This window comes from Pteropus medius, unplaced genomic scaffold (assembly GCF_902729225.1).
Source record: "Pteropus medius unplaced genomic scaffold, Ma_sr-lr_union100, whole genome shotgun sequence".
In the NCBI taxonomy this organism is placed as follows: domain Eukaryota; kingdom Metazoa; phylum Chordata; class Mammalia; order Chiroptera; family Pteropodidae; genus Pteropus; species Pteropus medius.
Window position 1 is genome coordinate 2426686 of NW_024349801.1, and position 20672 is coordinate 2447357.

Consider the following 20672-nt stretch of genomic DNA (forward strand, 5'->3'; position numbering starts at 1 on the left):
GAGGGGGATTTGCTTTTTTGTCTATTGGCCCTTTAACTCCCTCAATGACTGTGTGCCCCTCCCCAGTGTCAGGCCATGGGCCAGGTGCCCAGGATACAGTGGCCAAGGCCAGCGAGGACTTTGGGGAGGGGCTGGAGAGATAAAACCAGGAGATTCTGAGTGACCACTGTTATGGGCGAAATGAACAGCGTGATAGTATGGAGGATCAGGGATGTCCCCAGGCTGACAGTTGCATGACAAGAAGGGCAACCCTTCTGAGGAGGCAGACCATGATGAGGTGCTAAACTGAGCAGCATGAACAGAACCACAGAACGTGGTGGGGTGACCAGACTTAGAGTCCACTTCTGTGCGGTGGGAACACCTGAAGGCCTAATTAGGGCATGCTGCCACCTGCTCTCTCAACCACTCCGATCTCGGCTGGCAGAAGCACAGGTGGTGGCCAGTCCACTGGATGGGGTGTGGCCAAGGGCATAGATGAAGTGGCAGCTATCCCTGGAGAGGTAGGGCCAAGTGGACTTGCTGGTAGGTTTGGAGAGAGAACCCCGGCGAAGCTGCAGACCTGGTAGCCAGGTGGTGGATAGGAGAAATCAAGAGCTGCTTTGGTGAAAATGAGAATTGCTTTGACAGTGAGGTGTGAGCAGGTGAAGGTGGTGTTCTGTTAGGGTGGATGGTGATGTCTGCATAAGGGTGGGAAGAAAATGAAGGGATGAGAGGGGTGCCCGGTCTTGGACATTCAGGCACCTTGAGAGACATAGGACAATATCGGGTCAGAGGGCAGATAGGTCTAGGGCTCAGAAGAGGCATGGCTTGGCTAGAGATTTAGGGGCACAGGAATCCGTGTGCCCATCCAGAGAGTATGTAGTGAGAGCTTCGAGGGAAGGGCACGAGGGGCTCTGAGAGCCTTGAACTCTCAGCATTTAGAGATGCAGCAGGCTAGGAGGTTGGGGGTGGATGAGAGCAGGGAGCATCAAGTTTCCTGAAGGGAAGTGGGAAGGAGGCCAGGGCACTGTCCTGGGCTATAGCTGGGATAGTGGCAGCAGGGAGGGTGGCAAGTTCTGGTGTGAGTTGGGGTGAGTTGTGGGGTGAGGGTGCTTGAGAAAGATGCAGGGTCTACTATTGGTAGTCTGCGGGGTATGGGGAACACTGGAGTTTGAGGAGGTAGGGGGTGGGGGTAGGCTCTGTACCATGGGCAGTAGGGTGCCCAGCCCTACACTGGGGGGTGCAAAGGAGGACGACGGGACCCAGGACCCAGTTGCAGGGCCCTTAATGGGGAGCAAGGTGCTGCCTTAGAGCCTCCAAGTCGAGCCACCATGGGTCTTCCCCAGGCCTGGGTGGAGGCAATGGGCTACAAGGCCCAGGAACACTCTGGTGACAGGGCTCAGCCTGGCCAGTAATTCAGGCCTGCGGTGGGGGTCAGGGTCGGCTCTGCCTTCTGAGCTGAGCTCTCAGAAGGGGCTGTGGGATCACTGAGCACACCCCACCCCACATTTACAGGTATGGAAACTGAGGCTTTTTTTCTGTGTGGCACTGTCTTCCATTCATATCTGTCCTATTCATTTGTCACTTTGTGTAGGGATGGGGATGTAGCTCACTAGGCGGGGTGAAGAGCTGGACGCTGGTCTCCTCCATTTCTCGTATCCAAGTTGCGGTTTTTCCCTCTTTGAGGATCTGTTGCTCATCAGAAGCCATATCCCTGATATTCCCCAGCATCTTTAATTTTTTAAGAACAGTGTTCGAACATCAGAGTAACGTCTGCCTTTCATTTGGTGATCTGGCTGGGAGGCGGAGCGTCCTGAACTCCCTCTGATAGTTCATGCAGAATGCAAATGAGGATCAGGGCTGAGGGTCTGTGGTCTTTGCAAGGACAGGCATCTACAAGAAAGGCAGCTTGGCTTTCCTGAGACCCTCCACCAACCCTTCCTTGGAGCCCAGGCCCCTGGAGGGTAGGGAACCTCCAGGTGGTTACGGCCAATGACCCTGGCCAAATGACCCTGTCTGGTCAAGCCCTGGTGCTCACGTCCAGCTCAGAGCAAGTGAGAGGGGAATGTGTATCTGACAAAAACCTGTGGACGATGCCATGGAGACTGTTCTTGTCCAAACACAGGCTAGTTAACATGTCACCCCTGCGGGGCTGGGTGGGAGGGAAACTTGCCTTGAGCCTGGATAGTGTAGGTGGGTGGCAGAGAGCACCTCTCAAGATGGGTCAAAGGTCAGAGTTCACTTTTATCCACTGTAGGTTGCTGGGTGAAACTGCTACTTCAAGCAAAGTTGGAAAAAGGTGCATTTTCTACTAGGGCCATTAGGGTGGAAAGTGCCAACCACCGCCCAGCTTCTAAGTGGCAAGACCATGGCTGGACTCAGCTCACTTGGGACTGGTCTAGTATCGTTTGGTCCAGCCATCCCATGTGCAGCCCCCACAGCACCAGCAGAGCAGACCGGGGGTGGAGTGCCCCTGTTCTTCACGCCTACTGCAGCCACCACAGGTGCTGTGCTACCCCCAGTTCAGGATTTGCCCCCGTAACCATCTCAGGGGCCACTGTGGCCTTTGGTGCCCTCTTCGGCTACCCACTTCTCCCCCACCAGCTTTGGTACACAGGGCTTCATCCCTCCCCAAGATGCTCCTATCCCTGGAACTTTGGTGGCCTCTGACTGGATAGGTGACACCAGGACCCAAGACTGAGCCAGGTGGGAAGGCTGTCAGCTGGTTAGGATTAAGCTCTTCTCTTTGGTATCTGGTAGCCAAACCATAACTTCTGGTTGGATCTTGGAGGGGTGGCAGCAATGGACCTAGAAGGGCAGTGCCTGCTTCCCCTGTGCCGCAAGTGGGTGCAGAATAGCTAGAAGGGCAGCAGTTCCAAGTGTATAGGGCACCATCAGACTAGTCTGGGGCTCTGCCCAGATTAGAGCCACTAAGTGCGTGACTCTGGCAGGGTACCCAGTCACTTCAGACTGCAGTGGCCTGTGTATGATGGAGGTGGTGGTGGTGGGCCTCTTGGTGCACAGATCACCCAAGATGCTTGCTGTGTGCGCCCCCACCCGCTGGGCCCTCTACTCAGAGAACTGGGCTGCTCTACCACTCTGCTTATCAAATTGTACTTCTTTATTAAGTGCCAAGGGTCCAGGCTGGTGCTGCCCCCTGCAGCCCCCTCTGCCGAAGCCAGTGCTTGGTGCGTTTCCCAGGAGCCAGAGTCCCCAACAGCCAGGGGCTTGGGGGCGATCCTGTCTCTGTGAGCGGTAGGCCAGCGGGCCCTGACTCCTGGAGAATAGCGGGGCGTGTGAAGCAGTCTCCTGTCTGTAGTGTGGCCGCTAGTCACTTCACGTGCTCAGCGGCGTGCGAGGAACAGTAATACTTCTTGTGGGCGATGAAGGTGGACAAGCTGCTGAACTTGATGTTGCACAGGCGGCAGTACCTGTGGTTGCCGTTGGGCAGGGGGCCCGGCGTCCCTTTGCTGGGGGTTTGGACGCCTTTGTCCAAGTGGGAAGGAGGCGTTGGAGGGGCCGGGGGCGGGCCAGACCTGGGGCTGCTGTCAGGAGGCCCAGCGGGCACCTCCTGGCCATTAAGGCCATCGCGAGGAGCGGCGGGCGAGGGAGTCCGGGCCTCTGCGCCGGGGCCAGCCAGGGGTTTTCCCAGCAGCAGGCCGTGCGCCAGGCGCAAGTGCTCGACTAGGTCTCCGCAAACCAGGCCGTTCGGGGGGCAGTAGGGGCACACGACGGCAGGGTCTTCGGGGGCGCGCGGGCGGCGCGGTGCCGCGGGGCACGAGAACTTCTTGTGCGCCAGGTAGGCCTCGAGGCTGTGGAAGCTCACGCGACAGGCAGTGCACTCGTGGTAGTCTGCCAGGGCAGGCAGCACAGGCGTGGGGCCGGTTAAAGGCGTGGTCAGGGCCTGGCGCCGCGGCTTTTTGCTCAGGTCGATAGGCCCATCAGAGGGCTCGGGCCCACTTCCGCTTCCGGGCCGTGGCGACGGCGAAGCAGGCGGCTCAGGGGCGTGGCCTGACGCCGGTGGGGCGTGACTCGGCAGCTCGGGGGCTTGACCCGGAGCCTGCAAGGAGGGGCCTGGGGTCGCGGGGGCGGGGCTGGCCGCCTGCAGCTCGTAGAGCTTGCGGCGCCTGCGCGTGCGCACAGGCGGCGCTACAGGCGCGGGGGTGCTGGTGGTTCCCGGGGGCGCGGGCCGGCGCGGCGGCGGATCGTGTCGCGAGGCGCAGTAGTAGCGCTTGTGCACCGTGTACGTCTCGTGGCGGCTGAAGCGGATGTTGCACGCCTCACACAGCGTCCGGCGGGGGTCGTCGTCCTCGTCGGCCCCACTGCCCGGGCTCGGGCTGCCCTCACTGCCGCGGCTACCCGCCTCGGCGTCGGGCGTGGCCGCATCCCCTGCCTGGTCCTCGCGCGCCCCAGAGCCCGGCGATGAGCTTGGCGCGTCGGGCTCGGCTGGCGGCGGGGCGGGAGGTGCGCGCGCCGGGGCTGGGGGTGCCTTGGGCCTGCGGGTGGGGGGCGCATCGTCTGGTGCGCGGCGGCCGGAGCAGTAGAGGCGCTTGTGCACGTAGAAGTTGCTGACGTTGTTAAAGGTGATGTCGCACTCGAAGCACGTGGCGCCCTTGGGGGCCCCCGCGAGTAAGCCGGCTGGCGACCCTGCGCCCGCGCCCACCCCTGCCTGTAGCCGGCTGTGCACCAGCTCCGACATCTTGGCCAGAATCTCCGAGGCTGGGGGTGCCGCGGGGAACTGTGGCAGGAAGAGCGCGCCAGGGCCTGGACTGGAGCCGGGTGTGGGGCTGGGCAGCTCGGTCTTGACCCGGGCCGGCGCGGGGCTGGGCGGTGAGGGTGTCCGCGACGAAGGGGCTGGGGGGGGCCCTGGCTCCACTTCGGGCTCCTCAGCTGCCTCCACCTTGATGCTCCTGGGGACAGCCAGGGGCTCCCCGCTGCCCCCGTTCTGGGAGGCTGCTCTGGCCTCTCCGTTGGTGGCTTCGGCCAGGGCTTTCCTGTCCAGTCCTGGTGATGGGGTGGGTGCCAGGCCCAGTTCGGCGGAGGCCAGGGGGCCGTGCAGGGCTGTGTGCTGCTGGAAGCCGGCCAGACTTTCTGCAGGGAGACCCCAGGGGCCACACTTCAGGGTTGGTGCAGGACCTGCCTGGGCCAGACCTGAAGAGGGGGCAGGGTGGGAAGGGAGAGCTGGGCGGGGCAGAGGTGGTGGAGGGCCAAGGCCAATTGAAACCCCACTATCTCATGGACCAGCCCCCTCCCAAGTCCTGGTGGGGCCTGGGCTCACCTGAGGGGTGCTTGACTGCCGGGTGGCCGGCCCCTGATGAATAGATCTCAGACTTGGAGCCTGGCTGGCAGACCATGTGGTTGGTCACCAGGTGGCTGTAGAGGATATCCCTTGTCGTGGAGATGAAGCCACAGCTGTGGCAGACACCTGCAGATGGGCTGTGGTGTCAGGGCCCTGGAGTGGGTGGGCTCCACAGACACCCCCTGATCCTCCCCCTGTCCCTTTCCCAGCCTGCCTACCGCTCAGTGTGTCGGTGTGCACCTTGAGGTGCCGCTCGCAGTTGGCCTTGGTGGTGAAGGCCGACAGGCAGATGAGACACACGAAAGGGCGCTCGCCTGGAACACAGGGCCCAGTGAGGGGCCGTGACATCGGCCATGTGTGGAGGGCTCTTCAAGCCTCCCAGGATCCCGGCCCGGGCCCAGCCCCGAGCTGACCATCCAGACAGCCACAGGTGGGCTGCATGCCCTGGGAGCTGTGGGAGGCTGTGCGATGTGGTGGGAATACCACTGGTGCATCTGTGGTCTGGGCACAGCGGGCACCCACACGCTATCGTAGAGCAGTCTAGGGGCCTGGGGGGCGTGGGGCCTCACCACTGTGGCTGCGCATGTGGATCTCCAGGGAGCTGGCGCTAGGGCAGCTTTTGCGGCACTGGGGGAAGGGGCAGATGCGCTCGTTGGGGTACGGCTCCTTGGGCTTCTCATCCGTGATGGCTGTGGCAGGGGAGCTGGCGCTTTGGCGACTGGCGCAGTAGTACAGGAGGTGAGCTTGCAGATTCCGCTCACTGCGGTACCAAATGCCACAGTCCTTGCAAGGGAAGACGTCTTCTGTGGGTTGAGAGGTGGGTGAAGCCTGAGGGGACACCGTGGTAGCAGAGGGGGTCCAACTGCAACCCAGGGCAAGGGCAGTGGATTCTGCACAGTGAGGGCTCTGCCCTGGCTGACCCCGGTATCCTCCTGCTCTGAGCAGTGAGGTTTGTGACCTGAACCCCCACATTACTGTTGCCCCTTCTCATTTCTCATTACAACCCAGGTGCTCTTTCTACAGATCTCCAGGATACTGTGGGACCATGTGCATGGGGGCTCTGAGCATCCCCCAGGATGGCCTCCATGCTGCCTCCCAACAGTGAGCCCCATAAGGAGATACCGTGGCCTCATGGTGTGCTCATGGGAGGAGCATGGACATACTAGTGGACACCTACAGGAGTGGGACTGGGGTCTGAGATGTGGTTGTGTCAGCAACTTGGTGGGGGTGACCATTTACAAGTGAAGAAGGTGGGTAAGTGTGTGCAGGTACATGTGTACTGGCTAGGAGGCCATGAGGGATGGTGTGGACCCAGATACTTGTGGAGGGCAAAACAGGAGCGTGCATGCACATGTGAACAGGTGTGTGAGTGGCCAGGTACACAGGGACCATGCACATGAATCCCCAAGCACTTAGGCACAAGGATGAGAGGTGGCTTCTGGGGCTGTGGTGGACAGGGAGTGAAACCAGGAGCTGCAAGGAAGAGCCCTTCCCTGTCTCCCTCTTCACCACCACTCCCACACCTGGTTCATTCCACATCAGTCACCAACTGAATGGTCATATTGCTGAATCTACCAAATTTATCCCAAATGGGCTGCCTCTAATTTTTCTCTTTATAGGAGTTTGGATTGCAGGGGTGATTTTGCCAGCAGGTGAAGATTTCTCTGATGGGTGCTTTACCAGTTCTCTGGTTCTCAGTGTGTCTTTATAGCAGAATTTAAAGGAATGTTCTGTTAGTCTCTTCCTCTGCTCTGTGGTGGCCAGCCACCCCTTGGCCGAAGACAGCCATGGGAGGGCTTGTTCTGCACCTTGACCTTGAGGAGGAACAAGGGGCCCAGGGGTTCTTTATCTAACTTTTAGGCCATGGAATTTACAGACCAGTGTCCAATCTGGTTTCTACTTCTGCAGGTTAGGATATGTTTCTCAACTTGGCTTCTCTAATGTTTGTCCTGGGTCCACAGTTATTGCAGAGGTGCTTCTCCTCCACCCAGGAGGCTGCCAGGTTTCCCACCTCTCCCACTTCTTTTAAGGAATTTAATAATATCTACTTGGGTGAGGTGGCCACCCCTCATGTCCCCCATACTTGGAGTTTTTCTGGTGACTTTTCTGGCTCTGTTCCCTTCCTATTGTGCCATCCTCTGCTTTTCAAGTTGCCTTTCATGTGGGGGCCTCAAGGCAGCTTTGTTTTCTGTCAGCTGGGGCTTTACGCTGAGATGGGGACTTGAGGCGGGTTTGTTTTTTTTGGTATCTGCAAAGTCAGTGCTGAGGACTGTGCTACTGGAGCCTCAGAGGCACATTCAAGCCCCAGACAGCGACCCGGAGCTGACCATGGGTCAAGTCTTGGATGGGCAAAGCCCAAGTAACCTGCATAAACACCTTGAAGCTGGTATTATTATTATTACTCTCATTTCATAGGTGAGAAAACAGCCCCAGAGTGGTAAAGTCTCAAGAATTAAACCGACTGGGTCTGATGGATGCCGGTGCTCGAGTTCTTAAGGCCCTTGTGGACCACCGGTTGAAGAAGTCTGTGCAAAGGGCTGGGGTTTGGAGGTTTAAACAAGATGGCTTCTCAAATGAAATGCTCCTAGGACACTGCTGCTTGGGGGATAGGTACTGACACCAAAACCTGAGGCCAGAGAAGAGGAAACCAGGGCTCAGAGGGGCTGAGCCTGGGCTGGCTTGAGATGGCAAGCCCAACACCTAGGGCTTCCTATACACCCCCATCGGTGTAGCCCACGTGGAGGAGACAGAAAGGTGGCCTCCACGCTGAGGACTCAACTGACCTCTGCATGCCATCATGTCGTGCTAGAGGCCATTCCCTGAGTTGGGTCCCTCAGGCACTCTGTGGCTGTACCTCCCTGTCCTAGTGAGGTGGTCATCCTGGCCTCTGATGTCCACACAGGACCTGTTTGCTTGGTGCTGCCCTCTCAGCCCCGCTGCAGGACCCACATTCTCCCTGGGGCAGTGGCCTTGTCCTGTCTGGCCTAGCCCCACTACTCAGGCTTTGGGGTCAGACCTCACAGCTGTAGCCTGCTCTCCCCGACCCTGGTGTCACCAGTTTCTCTCTCCAGGTCATTTCTACCAGCATACAAACACCACGATTACTCAGTTTGAGCAATGCAGGCCATGTCCCCTCAGACAGGCTTCCTTTGTCCTCTGTAAAAGCTTCCTCCCTGCTCTGCTACAATGGTTTTGGTCAGGACCTCAGGAACCTTCACACTTGCCCAGGCCAGCAGTCGCCTCTCTGCCTTGGTCTCACCAGTCAAGAGACAGCAGACACTACTGCCCTTGGCAGAATCCCCCAACTAGTGTCCACATGTCCGGTCTCTTTAGGGGGCGGGGGGGCCTCATCCTGTGCCATAGTTCCCCATGGCACTTGTGGGACTCTGACTAAGCCCTGAGCCCCAGCACGCATCCCTCAGCTGTCTGAGGGTCATGATGCTCAGAGGGGCTCTCTTCCCTGACTCTTTTGCCAGTGATGGTGCCAGACATCCACCCAGACAGCCACATCAAAGCCCCGGCCTTGTGCTTGCTGCTACCTCCTCATCTAGACTGCCCCTGGCAGTTCCCTGTGGGCTCTGAAGTCCTATATGGCTCTGCCTCAGCTGCCTCCACCTGCTTCAAGTCAACACCTTTGATTTTCTAATTTTGCAACCCACAGTTGCCATCCAACAACCAGGTAATTTCAAAACCAAATTGGGTCATACCTTTTGCAGCTTAAAGCCTCTAGTGAGGCCTTGTTGCTCTGAGAAGAAATCCCATCTTTGCCTGGAACGACCCTCAGAAGTTTATCCCCTGCATGCTCACCATACTGCCAGGCTCCAGCCACAGTGACCACCTCCTGGGCCTTAGCCCTGCGGGCAACCACTAAACTGCTCTTTCCTGGTGTGCAGGTCTCAGCCTGTTATCTCTGAGTGGCTTTTCCACTCCAATTAAAGTAGCCCCGCCACCGTCTGACCACATCACTGTTTTTCTTCATGGGCTTGCCTGCTCCTGCTGCCCCATCTCCAAGTAAGGCCATTTCTCTGGAGTGGTGGTGCCCTCGGGGTGGGTCAGCAACCCTGGTCCCTCCGCTGCTTGTTCAGTATGGATGGTTAAAGAGTACGTGTGGAATGAGGGAATCCTATTTAATTCTCACAACAACCCGTAAGGCTTAATGTGTCCTGGGAGAAATGAGGGACAGTTTCCCACTTCAGATATACTGAACAGGTGCCTTTACCCCCAGGGCACACTTGGCTGTTAAAACTGAGTGGTGGGGCTAGTACCAGCATCTAGTGGGCAGTGCTGGGGGCATCTGCTCTGCTCCAAAAGGGAAGGTGCAGGCTCAGGTTTGTGCGTGCTTGCTGGGCCTTTCCTAGTGCAAGAGACCTGGGGATCCTGCTGCCTCTGTGTTTGAGCTAGGTGCTTGCTACTCCCCTGCCTCCCTTCAGCCTGCTCAGGGCTGCCCCATCACTAGGCGTAAGCCAACCACATTGCTCTCATGCACTAGCCACAGCCTGGAGCTTCCCGCCCCCACATGGGACCCCACTTTTAAGCTCCTCTGCTCAGATCCTAGTGGTCACAGATCTCTGCAGATCTTGAGCTCCTGGGTACCACCTGCAGCCCTGCACCCCGGGGACTGTGCTGTCTTCCCTGCCATGCAGTTGGGGTGGCATGATGGTGTACTTACTGTTGATGATTGCTGTGGCTAGGATAGATGCCATGCCGGCCTGCTGGGGCAGAAGCTGGATGTCAGTGTGTGAGGGGGCCAAGCACTCGGGCTCTGCTGGCTCCTTCTTCACAGGGTGGCTGGGGGTGCTGTGAAGCTCAGCTGAGAGGAGCACGCTCAGCAGTCCACCTGCTGGCACCGGCTTGGTAAGCCTGCACCAGAGGGCTTCATCTGCAGGGGTAAGAGCACCCGTGATAGGAGGGCCAGGAGCCCTGGGCCCACCACCCCTGCTCTGCCAAGACTCTGCCCATCTTATCCTCGTGAGCCCCTCATCTTAGAGATCAGCATTTTGAAGCCTGGGGTCGGGGATGGAGCCAAGGCCATGGTCAGGGAGTGGCCACATGCAGGTCATAGCTGTGGCTGGCTGTTTTCCACAAGCTGTCTTGCCTCTGTGGGGTGACTAGATGGTCCCCCAGGCCTGCCTGTACCGTGAGCCTCCCTGCCCTGAGCCTATGGAGTGGGAGTGCCCCGAAGGTGGCTAGAACAGCTGTCCCATTTTGCAGGGGAGGGGTGGTATGTGGGACAGGGGGCAGAGCACCTGGGGAGGGCCTAGTAGCTGCTGGGCAAGGTCCTGGACCAGCCTCCTTGCTCCATTCAACTCTGATACTGCACTGTTCCCTCGGCAGCCTGCAGGGGGCAGTGTTGGCCAACAGGACCCCAGTGAGGGGCCCGACCATGCCTGTCAAGCACTAGGCCTTTCAGCTGCAAGAACCCTTTTCCTGCCTGGGCAGACACAGGTGGCTGGAGTCCTGCTGGCCAGGCTGGCAGGAGGGGCAGGGCAGCCAGGTAGTGCTAACTGGCTCATGTCCTGGCTGGATGTACAAACTCAAGGCTGACCACTTGCTGCCAACACCAGGCTCTCCAGTGCCTTACAGCTGCTCTGGGTCCTTAGAGTACCCCTTGGTGGAGAGGACGGGCTAGGGTTCTTCCCCCATGAGGAGGGTTAAACTGAGGCACACAGGGTGAAGTGCTGGCCCAGGTGCACAGAGTAGATAGCAGGGTAGGATGGAACGTCCAGTCCCCAGATACTGAACCCAGCAACACCTTGGCAGCTCCCAGGTGGGTAGAGGCCAAGTCGAGGAGCTGGTCACAGGGCTGCTGCCTGGCCCCAGTGGCCTTTGGCTCTGTCTGGAAATGAGAGCCACTCTCAGGATGGAACTTTACTTTTACTGAGGACATTTGGCTGAACATGCTATGTGCTCAGGAGGTGGTGGTGGGTGTGACACCGCCAGAACATTCTAGCAAAGTGAAGCCCCCCATAGGGGAACAAGACGGGTCTCCTGTGGTCAATGGGTGCACAGCCCTCCCAGGTGACCATGTGGCAAATGGCCTTCACTTAGAAGTTGTCACGTGTCCACACACCCTTTCCTGGGACCCAAGCCTCCTTACTCGTAACAGGGGGCCCTCATCACCCTGACACTCTGACCCTCACACATCGGGAAGGCTTTGCTGCACCTTCCTCAGGAATAAGGCCACCGGGGCAGGCAGGATTGCAGTGATGGAGACAGGTCCCTTCATCTGTGTGGCTTGAACTCTGAAGTGAGAAAGTGAAGGGGGCGAGGACACCTATCCTGTTCCCCCTCCCCCTGCCCGGGCTCTCCCTCCTGGGTCCCTTCTTACGGAAGTTGCAGGGAGGCAAGAGGGACACAGGAAGGAAGCCGGGGCAAAAGCTCTTGGGCTATGAGCCCTTGTGCTTGATCAAGCCCTTTCCTCAACAACACAAAGAAATGGAGGCCCAGAAGGTGAGGGGACTTACTCAGGCCCCACCCACAGTTAGGTTTGGACACCGCCCTCCTGAATGTTCCTGGAGTGGGCCAAACTGCACATGCCCTAGCCCAGTTGGCACCTGTAGCTGGGCCTGCTGGCCTCCCTGGCCTGGGTTCGTCCACGGCTCCAGTGGTCTCCCAGAGGCCCTGAGAGTTGTCTCGGCTTCCTGAGACCCCGCTTCCCCACCCCCAGGGCAGACATCTGTCCTGCCCCAGATGGTTGTTAATTGGGGTACTAGGGGTGCAGTGGTGGCCAGCCCCTCAGCCTGGTTCAGAGCAGGCTGGTTTCCCTTTAAGGGCCAGCCAAAGGACCTCCACCTTCCGGAAGGCTGAGAGGGAAGCGCCAGATACCAACCCTTCCTGTGGATCTCCGCATTGGCCTCGGCCTCCGTCAGGGCACAGGGCAGTGTCCTCAGCCAGCAGGCCTCGTCCTCCAGCAGCAGAGTCAGGGCTGGGCTCTGGGGGACAGAAAGGGGGCATCAGCAAGGACGCAGAATGGAAAGAGCCCAGCCAGGGACTCCCGATGGGGTGTGTGGGGGAAAGCCCAAGAGACTGCCTGGTGGGGTGCTGGGCCAGGCTGTGGGATTGATACTCATCAAGTGCTGAGCTCGAAACACATTTTAGGGATATGGCGCTGGGTTCTCTTGGAAACAGGCCCAGAGAGGTCAAGCAACATACTGATGGTTACACAGCCAGCCAATGGCAGAGGGTATCACTCTCAGACCTGTGTTCTCTCTTTACCACACCCCATCCTGGCAGGTCACTGGGAGCTATGGCACATTCCATGGGTACATGGGGTTGTACCAGGCACAGGCTCTTCCCACATGAGCACCCAGGGGCCTAGAAAATGAGCTCTGTGGTCTGAGGCCAAGATTGGCTCAGAGAAGACAGCATCTCCCTGGAGAGGGTCTTTTGTGTCTTTTCTGACAGTGGGACTCCCTCCCCATTGCAGGGCACATGGTGGGCCCACCTTTGTCCTGACCATCCCTGGGGCCAGGACACAGTGGACACTTGAAGAACACCAGTAGCTTTTTGCTGAGGTCTCCAGGCAATTTGATGTCCCCATGCTGAGGCTGGCTCAGCATGGTCTCCTCCCTGTGACCCCCATATACCAGCCCCTTGCCCACCCGGCCTTGCTGCCAGCCTGGAGAGTAAGCAGTGTCCTCTCATCTCACAGGTGAGGAAACTGAGGCATGGGGAGGGAAGGGAAGAGGGGGGACAGTCTGAGCCAGCATCTGGCCCAGCCATGCTCTCTCCCCAGCTGGGTCTGCCTGTTGGCCTTTGTAGCACCTGGAAGGAAAGAGCACTCTGGGTTAGGTCCTCAGGGCTGGGCCTTGGATGGGGGTGGCCTGATTTCCAGCACCCTGCAAAGCAGAGGAAACACGTGTCCCCTGTCCCAACGCAGTCTGGTGTCAGGAGATGGCTGGGTGGCATGGGCTACCTACAGCCCCACTCTGTGGCCCAGCCCCTGACATAGTGCAGACCCATGGTTGGCTGGCAGGCAGAGCAGAAACCTGGCCCTCTCTGCCTGAGACTGGGGTGACTGCTGCCACCTCTCGGGCCTCAGCCCCACCACTGGACCCTGGTTCTGGGCAGCTCTGCCTGGAGGTCCCAAGCTCAGCCACTGAGTTCCGCATAGAAAGGTATGGTGTATGTTAACATTTGAGTATTTTTGTTTTATAACTTTTACTTAGAAACTGAAGAACCAATGTCACTTGCTGTACCTGGAAATGCTATCGCCTAGACAGGGGTGGTTTTGTGTACCCTAGGGCTGCACATGGCAGTTGGTGAGGATGCTGCCAGAACAGGTGATGGCACGTGGGGCATCCTCTGATGGGTTCCAGGCACCTCCCTGCCAGGTCCAAGCCCATAGCACTTTCCTGGGCTTTGCCCATGCAGATCATAGGGGCTCCAGACCTGGGCATCAGGGTCTAGTCCAGGCTTGACATTCCCTACTGTGACCTTGGGCAGGGTATCACTCCTTGACCTACCCTCTAACCACCTCCGTGTTTTGTCCCCATCTGGTGGCAGACTCAGGGACCCAGTAAGATCAGGCCAGTGTGCTGGACACTCCTGGTAACAACTCCCAGCCAGGTTAGCACACCCCGGTTCAGTCATGGAATGGGCGAACGGAGAATAGCTGGCCAGCGGGTCAGGAAGAGCCCTGCCATCCAGCTCCATGAAGCCCTCCTCAGAGCTTCAGCCCAAGCCTGCATGCTCACTCTGGACCCATCCTGGTCCTGCCAACTGCTTGCAGGATGGGTCACATCCATGACTCTGTGACTCAGTTTCCCCCAGGGCATTGGGAAGAAGCAATCTGTGTGAAGCCCTCCTTTGAAACAGTGCCCTCCTGGTACGTGACCAGCACATGACAAACAAGCCCCCACCATCCTTGCTTTCACATTCCCTTTGGCCAGCAGGACACGCCAGGCAGGCACTTGCCTTTGGGCCCAGGAGGCTGGCATCCACTGCAGCACCAGCCAGCAATCACCAAATGTCAACTCGAGGTGGGGATCTCCGCCAAGGAGCCGCTTTGGGGCAGGCTGGTGTCAGGCAGCTTTTAAAAGACACCGGTGATTCTGACACTGAAGAGTAGGGTGCCAGAGCTGGGTGTCAGCTGGGGGTCCCCACTAGCTGGGAGTTCTGTGGAGACCACAGCGGGAGACAGGCCTGAGGCAAAGTGGAATGGGTGGGGCTGGCGCAGTGGTGGGTGAACCAGCGGGGCCAGCAGCCGGCAGCAAGGCGGAAGCTGGGGCCTCCCCAAGTCTCTAATGAATATTAATGAGTGGAGGAGAGTGAAAAAATTAATCTGCCTGATCCTCTGATGGGTGCTGCGGTAACGATATGAAATCTAATTATTCGTCCCAATATTTCTAAACCCTCAAACTGAGACTGACAGCCTCCCCGTCGGTTTAATGCTTATCACTCTCAGGAGCGCGTGTTCGCAGCATGATAAAAACCCCCGCGTCCAGCTTTGCTGACGCTGCAGAACCCCTAATTTTCCGTGTATGTTCCAAGCAGATGGAAGGCAGGGGCGCCATGTCCCTGGCCAGCTCTGTGCCTTCTGCTTGGAGCAGCCCGTCTCTGTGTTCTGAAGGGTACTGAGTACCCAAGCTTGGTGGCTGCCCTGGCCGGGCTGGGCTGGGTGACGGCCCTGTCTTTGAGGGCAGGTGAGGAGGGAGGGGATGAAGGGGTCTGGGGGGCCTCTGTCCTGCACCCTGCACCTGATATCCAGGAGGAAATCGGCTGGGAGATCCAGGGCTTTATGGCTGAACTTCACCCCTAGATTCCCTCAACTCTTAACACTTGGAGTAGGGTAGGGATGGCTCCTCACTTAAATGGGGAAGGCTCGAGATGGAGGGGGACAACTGTCTGAATGTCAGCCCAGCCTGCTCTCACCCCCACCACCCACCCCAGGCAGCCAGCCCCTTGCCCTGTACCAAGCAGCCTACAGGACACGTCCCCGCCCCCAGGATTACACTGGGTGAGGAGCAGATTTGTCTCTTTTTCCCTTTTGGAGGGGCTGACACTATATAGGGCTGCCCCATTACTCATTATTTTTTCTTTTTTCCCCCTATTTTCTCCCCAAATCTCAGCAGCCCAGGAACAGAAGCCCTTTTCTCTGGTGGTAAAGGCACTGGCTGAGGCAGGTCCCCTTCCTGGCCCGCCCTGCCTGTGGGCAGCAGGGTGTAAACCTGGAAGGGGCCGTTTATTCATAACTCCCCACTAGCCCTCCTGCCAAAATAAGCAGAGCCCTGGGTGCCTCCAGCCACCTTCCCTCTGTGGGTACCCAGTCTTGGTGCCTAGTCTGGATTCAGCTTGCCCTGGACAGGCCCTGTCCAGAGTTAGTGAGAAGCCCTGCCCACAGTCCCTTGGGGTTTCCCGGCCCCTCCCTCCTGGCTCCAGGCCAGCCCCACCCAGCTCCTGGATAACGGGCGGCCACTTTAAATTCTCTGGGTGCATCTGAGAACGCTCCTTGTTTCCCCAACAAAGAGGTCAGTGTCTGGATTCTGTGCCCACTGATAACCATCAGAAACCCTATCTCTGCCGCATCCGCTGTGACAACTTTATCTAAGGCTGTTCCCAAACCTGGCGGTGCTTCTCTTAAAGCTGAGTTGAGGGGAGGTGGGGGATCTGTTCTGAGGGAGGGTGGCCCAGCATAGGAAGCAGACAGCCCTGCAGAAGGTTAATGGGGCCACCAGGCCTCCCCCCAGGTCACCACCAGCAGGTTTGTGGGAGGGCAGGGCTGGGGCAGGCCAGGGGGGGCTCTGACTAGACCCTCCCCTCTGTCCTTCAGCCAGTCCTGAGAAACCACGAGCCGCCCAGAGGCAACAGCCTTCAGTCCTTGGGCCCTTTTTGTCTCTCCCAGACCCTGTGAAGAACCCATTTCACAGGCAGAGACTGAGGCCCACAGAGGTGAATGGTGCTCAAGGCCATGGGAGGTGGCCATGTGCACACAGGACTAGAACCTAGGTCTGCATGATCTCTACTACATCACTGCAGACTTTTCTTTCATTCATTCATTTGACAAACAGTCTCCGAGAGCCCGCTTTGTGCCAGGAGTGGGTCACTGTGAACAGTACATGCAGTCCTGATGTCCTGGTGTGGATGCTGGAGTAGAGAGGCAAAAGCAAGCCATGGAGGCTGGAGGGTCAAGTGCTGGAGAAACAGGGACAGACTGAGAAGGGCTGAGGCTTGGCGGGTGCAGGTGCAGAGTGCAGGCCACTGTAGCCAGGGCAGTTGGGGTGAGGCCTGGAGGGGTAAAAAGGGGAGTTGTGTGGACACCAGGCAGGAGGGGACATCGGGGGAGGGATAGCAGAGGAAGGGAAAATGGGGGGAGGGGATGGCATGGGGAAGAGCCATGTGACTCCCGGGCATTTTCCTCCGGGTGGCCCTAGAACTCAGGGAGGGAGCCAGCCATTTGGGTGGGCCTCGTGCCCTGGCCCCAGAGGGGTGGCCAGGGCTGAGGAGAAGAGGCCTCTCCCAGCCCTCAGCATGGGTCTTTCCTATGTGGCAGGAGGAGTCCTGAGTCCCTGGGACCAGCTGAATTCTCCTGAGCCCCCAGGTGGCCAGTCTGGGGGCCAGCAGCAGGTCTCCTGTCTGGGGCTTGTCCCATGCCACACTCTTCCTTACCCTGGGGCTCCAGAGGAGCCCAGACTTCACCATCCCCTCAGGGGCTGCCCCATGCAGGGCCAGGGGCCAACCGGGCCAGGCCCTAGCTTTGCTACTTGCTAGTTCTGTGGAGTGGGCTGAGTGTGGCCCTCGAAGATATGTCCACGTGCATGCAGCCTGAATGCAACCTTGTTTGAAAAAAGAATCTTTGCAGATGTGATTAAAATAAGGATAATCCACACGAATGATTATCCAGGTGGGTCCTAAGGAGACAAAGTGTCCTTAAGAGAGAAGAGAAAGGGAAAAGAAGAGGCAGAGGTGGGACTGACATGTCTCCAAGCCAAGGAACTCTAAGGATCACCAGCAGCCACCAGAAGCTGGAGAGAATATAGTTCTGCTTAAGACACCCAGTTTGTGGTACTTTGTTACAGCAGCCACAGGAAACTCTTACATTCTGGGGAACCTCTCTGAACCTCAGTTTCTCCATCTGTATAATAGGGCTATCGGAACAGCTGCCTTATGGTTGAGGTGAGTCAACAGTGTCAGCCTAAAATTCTAGCCTGGGGCCTGCTGGGGAATAACCACCTTAGTCCTAGTGATCTGTTGGCATCCCCAGCTCTGGGCCAGGCTATACTCCAGTAGTAGGGGAGAGGGAGGGGAGCATAGCTTCAGGGCATTTCCCATTGGGTCCCATGGGGCTGCTGGGTCCACTGGACAGAGGACAACAGGCGGGAATGGTTGGGAGAGGCTCCCAGAAGCACAAGGGGCATGGAGAGGGCCATAGGGCTTATAAGTAAGGGGCAGTGCTGGGGCAGGGAGGTGGGCAGGAATGGCTGGCGGGCCAGCTCCAGCACTGTTCTGCTGTACCCAGGCCTTAGTGGGCAGCAACCACCTGCTGGTGGGGTGTTTTACAACATGTCATGCGTCACCGACTCTCACTTTCCAGGTAGGAACACTGAGGCTGGACAGCTGCAGCCAGCAGCAGGGTGACCCATTGCACCTGGTGCTGTGATGTGGAACATTTCAGCAGGTGAGCAAAGCAGGATGTAGGGTGGCTTGCAGTGCATCCCTATCTGGATAAAGAAAGAACTCAGAGCACCCCACACGTGGACACGTGGGCTGGGTCCCCAGAAGTCAGTGCAGTGACAGGCCGGGGGTGGGGGATGTCTTCCCTGTGCATCCCCTGTCCCTTATGACCTATTACAAATAGATGTAAATGAGAATCAAAGAGGAGAAAGGAACATCGCTAGGCGTGCACTTGGGCATCTAGCCTCAGGTCTCCTCTGGCCCCTGGCCAGGGCTTGCCCTGCTGTGAGGTTTGGCTCTATTATGGCAGTGACACCTGATGCCAGCATTCAGGGCTTCCTACATGGAGGGATGCTAAGAGCCTTGGGATGCTACACCCCAAGGGTCCCAGCCCCATTTCTCTTTCCAGGTAAAGGACCAAGGAGGCCCACCCAATTGACCCTCTACACTGATCCCTGAGCAAAGACTCGCCTGGGGCCACATGGCAGGTCAGGGCCTAGGGGGTCCGATTTCAACCTCTCAGGGTTTTTCTCCACTGAACCTGTTGCCCTCCTTGGCAGCCATGGGCCCCTCCCAGGTCTCATTGATATTACAATGGCCTTATGGCTAAAGTAGGTAAGTCCTGTGGGGTCAAATGGACAGACAGATGGGCCAAGCCAGTGTGGGCCAAGCTGGGGTGAAAGAGCTCATTTGTTTGTTCATTCATTCATTTGCTCATTCATTCATTCATTCATTCATCCATCCACCATCCATTTATCCACTTATTCACCATTCATCCACCCGCCTTCCATCCAATCATCTATCCACCCATTTATCTACCCAACCACCCATCCACCATCATCCATCCATCCATCCATCCATCCATCCATCCATCCTTCCATCCATCCATCCGTCCGTCCATCCTGAATATTTCTTTTGTATCTGACTGCAAGTTTTAGAGCTGGCTGGGTCTCTAAGCCCTGGTTTCCAATAGTGGAGGTTGCTATTACATCAGGGAGGGACTTTCCAAAGGTCACACAGCAGGTTGGTGCCGGAACCAACTCTTGACCCCACACCAGGCTCTGTGCCCTCTGTGTCCTTCCTGGGGCTCCCACCCACAACGTCCAGCCACCTTGACCCCACTCCTGCCTATGAGTGTTCTCCCCACTCCCCCAAGGAGACCAGCAGGAAAAGGTGGCCATACCCCATCAGTGCCTCTCTCCCTCCTCCCTCTCCAAAGAGTGAAGACAAACCGCCTGGCTGGTGATAGGATGATCTGGGGCAGGAGGTGTGTGGGGGAGAGAACTGGGACCCATCAGCTGAGCTCGATAAGGGGCCCGCTGAAATGTTAGCAAAAATATTTAGACAATAAATGAAGTATCAGAAAGGCACACATATCTTTAAGAAATCAATCATCTTGTTCGTGCGTCTGGACATTTGGCGCCAAGGCAGAGATAGCGCCTGCTGGGGAGATAAGGGTTAATCAAGGATTTAATTCTGCAAGAGATAAAACTGCAGGGAAGAGCAGGCGAGGCTCTTTCCTCCCTGGGCTCCTCCGCAAGCGCCTCAAAGGCCTCTGGCTTCTCTGGTGCTGGCTCCCTTGTTCCCTTTGGACATTATCTCTCTGCCTGGAGAGGGTTTCCAGCCTCGTGCCAAGTCTCCCCAGAATGACCTGTGCCCCAGGCCCAAGGAGGACAAAACTCCCAGAGAGGAGGCTGCAGATGGGAGGGAGGGCAAAGTGGGGACATGGCCGGGATCCTGGGGCTGGTGAGGGTGTCTCCTGCCCCTCAGCTCTGTCCTTTTAGAGCCTGCAGGCGTCTCTGGGGTTGGGTGGACCCTCTGTTATTTGATTCGATGACTTCAGAAAGTCACTTAAGCTCTTGAAGTCTCAGTTTCCTCATCTGTAGAATAGGGACAGTGATCCCTGACTCAGGGCGGGAGGGAGGAAGCAAAGAGAGGCTGTAAGGATGGGCGCATAGTATGGTGTTGGGAGAGTCTGGACACTCAGAACATGCCGAGACCCCCCCGTCCTCAGCCACCCTGCCTTTGCCGCGTCACTGCTCACAGGTTTTCTTGACACTTTGAGAGTTCAGAGATGAGAACCGAAGAGTTCCCAGCTCACTTACTCCTCATTCCAACTATTAACTGCGCCCAACAGCCTAGCCTCTGACGACTCAACTGCTGCTTGAATGCCTCCAGTGACGGGAAGCTCATGGCCTCCAGAGACTGCTCTAAACACTACAGAGGAGGGAGGGCCCTAACTGCTAGGTTGGAGCTGGTTAGGGCTATCAGGGCGGCATTTGGCCTCCAGGTGCCAGTGTTGAGGGAGGAGCCCCACCCACACAACCCATTACTTCCTGCTGACTATATGGAAGCTGATTGGAGGCCTATACCTGGGGACTTGAGACCAGGAGACCCAGCACCATGGGGCACCTACCAGCCAGTGTGTACCCTGGACCAAGCCACACCTGAATGCCACATCAGAAATCAAAAAGGGCCCAGGTCATGGCTGTACCTGCACATTTGGAGTGCCTGAGCCTGGGCTTGAAGGGACCAACCTAGGTACCACCTGGCCTCCAAGACAGGGGCCGTTAGGACTAGGAGGTGTTTCCTGAACACTCATAATGCACAGGCCCCTCCCAGTTTCCATCATACTATATGCTGCCCATTCTGCTGCCCCAAGCTTACTCATTTCCCATAATTGATGCACTAGCCACAAGCCAGATCCAGACTCACCACCTGACTCCTTATTGCTTCCTCACATTGAATGCCCTTCTCCTTGGCTTCACCAACTTCTCATCCA

The 20672-nt window shown here is 57.7% G+C and overlaps 1 protein-coding gene across 3 annotated transcripts in view; it reads right to left on the reverse strand.

Moving 5' to 3' along the window:
- Nucleotides 1-3077: 3077 nt before the first annotated feature.
- Nucleotides 3078-20672, reverse strand: part of ZFPM1 (zinc finger protein, FOG family member 1) — a 74964-nt gene continuing 57369 nt past the window's right edge. Inside the window, exons 5-10 of one of the 3 annotated variants that reach the window (XM_039888683.1) lie at nt 12108-12210; nt 9948-10157; nt 5848-6081; nt 5497-5592; nt 5258-5404; nt 3078-5070 (exon numbers count right to left, since the gene is read on the reverse strand). In XM_039888683.1, coding sequence (XP_039744617.1) covers nt 3311-5070; nt 5258-5404; nt 5497-5592; nt 5848-6081; nt 9948-10157; nt 12108-12210 — 2550 coding nt within the window. In that variant the 3' untranslated portion in view covers nt 3078-3310. Of the gene's footprint in view, nt 5131-5257; nt 5405-5496; nt 5593-5847; nt 6082-9947; nt 10158-12107; nt 12211-20672 lie in introns of all 3 variants that reach the window. The other 2 variants (XM_039888682.1, XM_039888685.1) reach the window with 2 other exon arrangements.